The sequence below is a fragment of the Protomyctophum bolini genome, assembly GCF_963924005.1.
Source record: "Protomyctophum bolini genome assembly, chromosome: 2".
Classification (NCBI taxonomy): Eukaryota; Metazoa; Chordata; class Actinopteri; order Myctophiformes; family Myctophidae; genus Protomyctophum; species Protomyctophum bolini.
In genome coordinates this window covers 29,570,570-29,578,069 of record NC_137863.1, presented here as the reverse complement: position 1 = coordinate 29,578,069, position 7,500 = coordinate 29,570,570, and the positions used below count along the sequence as shown (strand labels likewise).

The window sequence follows — 7,500 nt, the reverse complement described above, 5'->3', positions numbered from 1 at the left end:
TTACGAGCCTTGGCCGGTAAAGACGCAAAACGCAGTGACTACATGAATGCCAACTTTGTGGATGTAAGTCTTAGTAACCATGACTTGACATTTGAACTGAAGTCTTTTGAGGCTGGACTGTGTTTTTGATGATCCTTATCTGATGTTCTCTTCAATCCTGTACTGTTATATGATTTATTGACATCAAATTAGTGTTATGAAAGCCAATAAGTTCATCAGATAATAATGGTAATGGACTTTGGTAATGCTGAAAACACCGCAAGGTCAGGCTCACAACGCAACGGATTGCGTGCTTGTAGATCGGCTATTTTCGCTACGTTAATTGTTCCTGAATTTTGGCTTTTTGCGAAAGTCACCTGGCTCACACCCTTTCTCTCTCTTGCAGGGCTACAACTGTCCCAAAGCCTACATCGCTGCCCAGGGCCCCCTCAAGTCCACATTTGAGGACTTCTGGAGGATGGTATGGGAGCAGCACACCGGAATCATTGTCATGATCACCAACCTGGTGGAAAAAGGAAGAGTGAGTACTCGACCATTTATTCACACAGTGAATAATGAAAAGTGTGCCACACTCTATTTCAGTGGATGTCAAACATTTACGTCAAGGACCCCAAAATGGACATATATTTTTCCACGTACTCCCATCTGGGGATTTTTCAAAAATATCCCCAGATATTTTCAAATAGTATAAAATACGGTTAAAAAGGTTCACTGATTTTGATGCTATATTAACATATTTAGCTGCGGATGCCCCTCCTGAGAACCACTGCTGTAAGTAGCCTTGCAGAGCCATGAGGCCCATAGGGCAGGAGCCTATCTCCTGTTTCTGTAGCGTGAGGCAGCTTGATGTACAAGTACACCCCCCCTGGACATGACGTTAGTATGTCGCAGGGGCCCCCAATCCAACCCTTGATGCTGAGTGTCAAGCAGGGAGGCACTGGGTCCCATTTTTAGAGTCTTTGGCATGACCCGGCCGGGGATTGAACCCCAACCTCCCAGTCTCAGGGCGGACACTCTACCCACAAGGCCACTGAGCTGGTAAAAACCACTGCTGTATTTCACACATAATGCAATGTTCTACTGTATGCGTGTTGTCCCCTCCAGAGGAAATGTGACCAGTATTGGCCTACCGAGAGCAGCGAGCAATACGGAAACATTGTGGTGACGCTGAAAAGCACCAAAGTGTACGCTTGCTACACACTGCGCCGCTTCCACATACGGAACACTAAAGTTAAAAAGGTAAACCAAGAGTGTTAATTCCTCATACTGAATCAATAATCAAGTGGGATTTATTTGTCACTTAATCATGCAAGCAGCAAAAATATTTGTGCGACATAATATATTCTGCCGGAGACTGTGCTTCTGCTAATATAATCCAATATTTCAACATAATGCACAGAGTTAATGGTAAACCAAAAGGCTATGGACATCAAAAGAAACGTTTTAAAGGCTTTAAAGTGCTGCAGTTGCAGCAGCAATCGCACAGAAAATAGTGCGCTTTGACCTTCGTCAGCGTTGACAAAGACCAGAATGTCGAAACGTGCTCGAGCGTGGATGCTTGTTTCGATGTTTGTGTCGTTACAAATCTGAACCCGACATTGACCTATGCTCATTGAGTTGAACCTTTGAAATGTCTCATACTGAAAATTCTAGTTAAAAATGTAAACTAGGATGCTGTTCAATCCCCGCTTTTCCCCGACACTTCTTCTCTCTAATGCATGCACACATTGCACGGTAATGTGTTTCAGGGTCAGAAGGGCAACCCTAAAGGGAAACTAAACGAGCGGACAGTGATCCAGTACCACTATACCCAGTGGCCTGATATGGGTGTTCCAGAGTACACGCTTCCTGTTCTCACATTCATCGACCGCTCTTCAGCTGCACGTACCGCTGACATGGGCCCTGTCCTGGTGCACTGCAGGTAGGCTACCACACCAAGTCAAAGAAGGGAGGATACCTGGAATTTACTATACTGACACGGCAGCCATTTTACTATTACAGTATGTCTTTTCGCTGCCACACAACCGCACCTCAAGTGTGACGTAAGAGAAAAAGGCCACAGTGTCAATATCGTCAATCATCCCCAGGGACGGATAAAGCAACACTTTTAGTGCCGGAAGTGTATCAAAATAGGAGGTCTGAGGTGCCGGAGTTGTCTGATCGCTTTTACTCTGAAAGCCATGAACCGGAAACACTTTCCTAAAAAAGTTGACTTGACAAATTGACCTAAACATTCCGATCATTTTAATTTATACGATATATGATCCAAAAAGCGTTCATATTTTGCGGGAGAGACGGATGAGGAGCAGAAATGAAGCGCCAGCATATCGATCAATTCAACACCACGGAGAGCGCCCTGGATCAGGAGATACGAGTCATTCTTTCCGCCGCGCTAACATGGGAGTCAATGACAAGCTAATAATTGCACAGAGCGTTAGCATACGGCAAGCGAAAAGCGAAATGCCAAAAAAAAAGGGAAAAATTCTGAATATTCCTATCTCGCCCCGTATCTTTGAGGGTGCGCTAGGACGTCCACAGACGTCCAAGGCACCTCTCGGTTCGAATCCTTATGACGGCCTGAGGCGTCCTATGTAAAAATTGTGTTAATGTATGCATCGTCGCACAGCAGTGCCCAAAACAGCAGACATAGGCTCTCGACACGTCTCATCGCAAGCTTGTACTGTAGGTCTTCTGTATTTCCTCTCCGACACCATCAGGCAACGAAGTATGAATCAGGCTTGAGCCTTTTGTCCTCGCCTGTTTAACAGCTCCTCCCATGGGTCTGACGTGTTGCTGGTTTTCTCTGGTTTTCTCTGCTTCAGTGCAGGGGTCGGCCGGACCGGAACCTACATCGTCATCGACAGCATGCTGCGACAAATCAAAGACAAAAGCACAGTCAACGTCCTGGCTTTCCTCAAACATATCCGAACACAACGCAACTACCTGGTCCAGACAGAGGTATGGGGGGAGTGAGACACTGTTGTTCAATACAAATGTAGTCTCTCATTTCAGTTCAAAGCAGAGTAGATTATTTACAATTAAGTCAACACAGACATTCAGTCGAGAAACATCACAAAGGGCAAACTGTAGTTCTACCGCTTGCAGTTAATATACATTAGTTGAGATCAAACAGGATTAATTGATCGTATTCACATGGCACCCATTTTGCTGTTACATCATATGACATAAGAGCAAAATGACCACCATGTGAATATGGTTGTCAATTCAATTCAAAGGGCTTTATTGGCATGAGAAAACATACGTTTACATTGCCAAAGCAGAAAGAATGCAGAGGATCTTTCCGAGGTTGCTGTTTACACAAATCCCGCGGTAGTTATTTGGGTCATATTTGTCTCCACTTTTGTGGAGTGGCGTTATCAGCCCTTGATTCCATGTGCTGGGGAAAATCCCAGAGCTGAGCACGATATTTAGGAGTTTTAATATGGCCAGTTGGAATTTGAGGTCGGTGAATTTTATCATTTCATTTAGAATTCCGTCTGCCCCACGGGCCTTCTTTGTTTTAAGTGTTTTTATTTTGTCTTGTAGTTCTTTTAGGTTGATTTGGGAATCTAGTGGATTCTGGTAGTCTTTTATGGCTGACTCTAGGTTTTGTAGTTTATCTTTTATTTGTTTTTGCTCTTTGTTCTTCTCGATTGGGCCAAAGAGGCTAGAAAAATGGTTCACCCATATATCTCCATTTTGGATGGGTAGTTCGTCCTGTTTTAGCTTATTAAGTCTGTTCCAGTTTTCCCAGAAGCTGTTTGTCTGTATGGAATCCTCAATATCTTGCAGTTGGTTTCTAACATGTTGATCTCTTTTTTCTCTTACTGTGTTCTTGTATTGTTTCAGTGTTTCCCCGTATTGGAGACGTGTGTTGTGGTTGTCTGGGTCTCTGTGTTTTTGGTTTGAGAGTTTCCTTAATTTTTTCCTGAGATTCTTGCAGTCATTATCGTACCATTTGTCATTCTCAACATTTTTTCTGGCTTTCTTGTTTGATACTTTTAGGTTTTCTAGTGAGGCTGTAAGTTCAAATATATAATATAAGTGCCCTGTTTACACTTTCACTGTTTTCTTCAAAGGTTTTTTCTAGAAACTGGTCCAGTTGTGATTGGACTTGTTTTTGTCTAATAGCATTTTGGAAGGCTTCTGCGCTATGTTCCTTCCATTTGTAACGTTTTCTTATATTGTGTAGTTTGTTTGGCGTTTGTTCTTTGTGTCTGTGTGTTGATCTGTTTAAATAGGCTGTGGTTCTGTTGTGGTCTGACAGGGGTGTTTGCGGGCTGACTGTGAAAGCTCTGAGAGATGCCAGGTTCATGTCAGTGTCAGTGATAAAGTAATCTACCGTGCTGTTTCCCAGGGATGAGCTGCATGTATATCTACCGAAGGAGTCCCCTCGGAGTCTACCGTTAACGATGTACAGACCCAGTGAGCGACAGAGCTGTAGCAGTTGTGACCCATGTTTGTTTGTTGTTTTGTCGAATCTGGGGGGACATGTTGGGGAGCTGATGTTTCCCCCTCCTGGTAGGTGTTTGTTTCCCTGTGTATTGAGGGTGTCAGTGGAGGTCTTTCACCAATAGGTCACGTCACTTGTGTGTTGCTGTATAATGTAGCAGTGTAACTCACTTACTCCTTTCTTCATCCCCATGTTTCCCACACGGCCTCTCATTCACCTTGTAGGAGCAATACGTTTTCATCCACGACACTCTAATGGAGGCTATTCTCTGCAGAGAGACGGAGGTGCCCGCCTGGCAGCTCCACGGTTATGTCAACAGCATCCTCACACCCAGCTTGTCAGGTCGCACACGCCTGGAGAAGCAGTTCAGGGTGAGTGATGCCCCCTGAGAGCCTGAGTGGCCCTGTTCGCCTTGTTCCTCTCCGGTCGCCATCTGTGAGGGCAGCTCAGACAGAGAGAGATCCATGCCTTCTAGCCAATCAGACGCTTCTCAGCCCGATGCATAGCTGGAGTGGGTCTGTCTCTCTGATGTGGCGCTGTTGGCTGTAATTAAGTCATGACTGTGTCTCTACTGCTGACTTGTTATCCTAAACCCCCCGATGAATGTTTCATTCAGTTCCATCTAGCCAGCAGGGAAGCTGAACTAATTGGGCCTCAGCTAATCTTATAAATGTTAGTGGATTGTGGGTGCCTGGCACTGCCTGCATATCACAAAACATAAAGAATCTCAAACTAGCTGTAGTTTTTTTTTTTTCTTTTTTTTTGTGCATGCAACCTCCAACAATTCTTTAGACTGTGGACTGCGGAAATAAAAATCCCTTATTACAGAATTCCATGACAGCTCTGCTCCGCGAGCCGTGTTCTGTTATGTACTTCATGACCCGTCCTTGCCCTCTATCTCACCAGTTGCTGACTCAGTGCAACGTGCGCTTTATAGAGTGCTTCAGTGCCCAGAAAGACTGCAACAAGGAGAAGAACCGAAACTCCTCAGTGGTTCCCTGTGAGTATGGCATAATTTAATACAGCACGGGTCTTCAAGGGAGTTGACCCCTAGCGGGTCCTCTGAGTTTTATAGACACATTCCGAGATGGGTTCTCATGTTCTCTCCGTGTCCCCTAGGGTAGGTACCCTCACAAAAAACATGCAGTAATCCTGGTCTCTAAACTGCCTCCCCCTGGCCAGCCGGGGTGCCTGATGGAGGGGAAAGGAACTGGTTGGAATAAAGTGTTCCTTCCACGCGTTACGTCCAACCAGGGAAACTCCCCCCTGTCAGGTGTAAAGGAGCAACTTGGACACTCAGGCATGAAGGAAGCATGAGTTCAAGTCTGTTGCTCTCCCCTTGTCCCCCATATATGGGGACTAGGTTGGTGGAGGGTGTGTAGAGCCTAGGATCACATTAGATAATTGACACAGGGGTGAAAAATGGGTTACAAAATCGTGGGATAAAATATATATATAAAAAAGAAAACAGCAGGTTTTTAGCAAAAGGCAGATGCACACCTCAGAAGGCTAGTGACAGATGCGTAGGGCAATAGAGCATACTTAAAAAGGGTATCTTTGAAAAACAAAGAAAGAGTCTCGCACACTGTCAGACACTTGCCAAAATGTTGCTCTTTATTGGGTTGACGTTTCGGTCGATTAGACCTTTATCAGGACAGACAATGTCTGTCAATTGTCTGTCCTGATGAAGGTCTAATCGACCGAAACGTTGACCCAATAAAGAGCAACATTTTGCCAAGTGTCTGACAGTGTGCCCTTTCTTTGTTTTTCAAAGATACCCTTTTTAAGTAAACAGCAGGTAAAAGAGTATAGTTTGAGCAGACTAACACTTTTCCATTCAAGGTAGTAGAAGCGCTGGCTGTTTACACCGCAGATATGTTGTCCCCACCTACAGGAAATACGTTGCCTGCGACCATGGGACCCGTCTCGTGTGTGTGTGTGTGTGTGTGTGTGTGTGTGTGTGTGTGTGTGTGTGTGTATAAGGGAACATTGGAGGAAAATAGCCGGTCTACAAGCTCACAACGTGCCGCAGCGTGACGTATTGTGAGCTTGTACTGTAGATAAGCTATTTTCGGGCAAAGAGAAGAAAGAGCAGACAAAGTACAGAGACAAATGTGAAGTTTACTAAGTATTGAGGAATTAAGTGGTCTGAAAGTACACATTAACATAAATACAACATATAGAAAAGATAATGTGTAAACAAAGACATGAATTCACACAATGCTGTCCATCCAAATAGGAGAGAACATATAGTTGTTGTGTGATTATCAGCCAATACATTTTTGTTTTATAATGTAAACGGCTGTCTCTCTCCACAGCGGAGCGTGCCCGGGTAGGACTTGCTCCACTCCCCGGAATGAAGGGAACAGATTACATTAATGCATCTTACATCATGGTATAGTATGAGTTTCAATTGTACATGCTTATACTTTCTTACAGTATAATGCATGTGCTCATAGCTTTCATTTCAGAGACATTGGCTAGTCAGCCAAGTTTAGTTTTCTTAAACACTCTATTAGGCTCCATGGCCTCCATGTCTCCATGGCCATCTGTCACTGTGATGTATCATCTGTTGATATTGGAACCGGGTGTAAATTTCAGAATTAATTCTTCACAGTAGGCACCATAGGGGAAAGCTGTAATTGCGAACGCAGTGAGCACTTACTATGAGACCTAGCAGATCATGTCTGTGTGTCTGTGTGTCTGTGTGTGTGTCTGTCCCGCTTTTGTGCCCATATATGGAGCTGAGTGATTACGTCACCATGACTCAGCCATAACCATATAAGGAGTCCCCAAAGCAGCTATACGTCCAAAACCCAAATATGTACGAGCTGCGTTCGCTTCCCGCATTTGCGTGTCTTACTGGTGATTATTGCGAACGCAATGAGCACTTACTATGAGACCTAGCAGATCATGTCTGTCTGTCCGTGTGTCCGTGTGTCCGTGTGTCTGTCCCGCTATCCAAATATGGAGTGTGTTGCATCAGCAATCACTCAGCTCCATATATGGGCACAAAAGGGGCCAGGTCCACTCAGCTCCATATATGG

The 7,500-nt window shown here is 44.6% G+C and overlaps 1 protein-coding gene across 2 annotated transcripts in view; it reads left to right on the top strand.

Moving 5' to 3' along the window:
* The window catches only part of LOC308331108 (receptor-type tyrosine-protein phosphatase gamma-like), a 110,146-nt gene that overhangs the window by 96,453 nt on the left and 6,193 nt on the right, over positions 1–7,500 (top strand). For both annotated transcript variants that reach the window (XR_013965550.1, XM_080786264.1), the window contains exons 17-24: positions 1–63; positions 386–520; positions 1,105–1,239; positions 1,749–1,921; positions 2,823–2,958; positions 4,678–4,824; positions 5,360–5,453; positions 6,772–6,848. The exon at positions 1–63 is cut by the window's left edge and continues 20 nt beyond it. Coding sequence is in view for 1 of the 2 variants with exons in the window: in XM_080786264.1 (XP_080642390.1) it covers positions 1–63; positions 386–520; positions 1,105–1,239; positions 1,749–1,921; positions 2,823–2,958; positions 4,678–4,824; positions 5,360–5,453; positions 6,772–6,848 (960 nt within the window). In the remaining variant the exon portion in view is untranslated. The remainder of the gene's footprint in view (positions 64–385; positions 521–1,104; positions 1,240–1,748; positions 1,922–2,822; positions 2,959–4,677; positions 4,825–5,359; positions 5,454–6,771; positions 6,849–7,500) is intronic.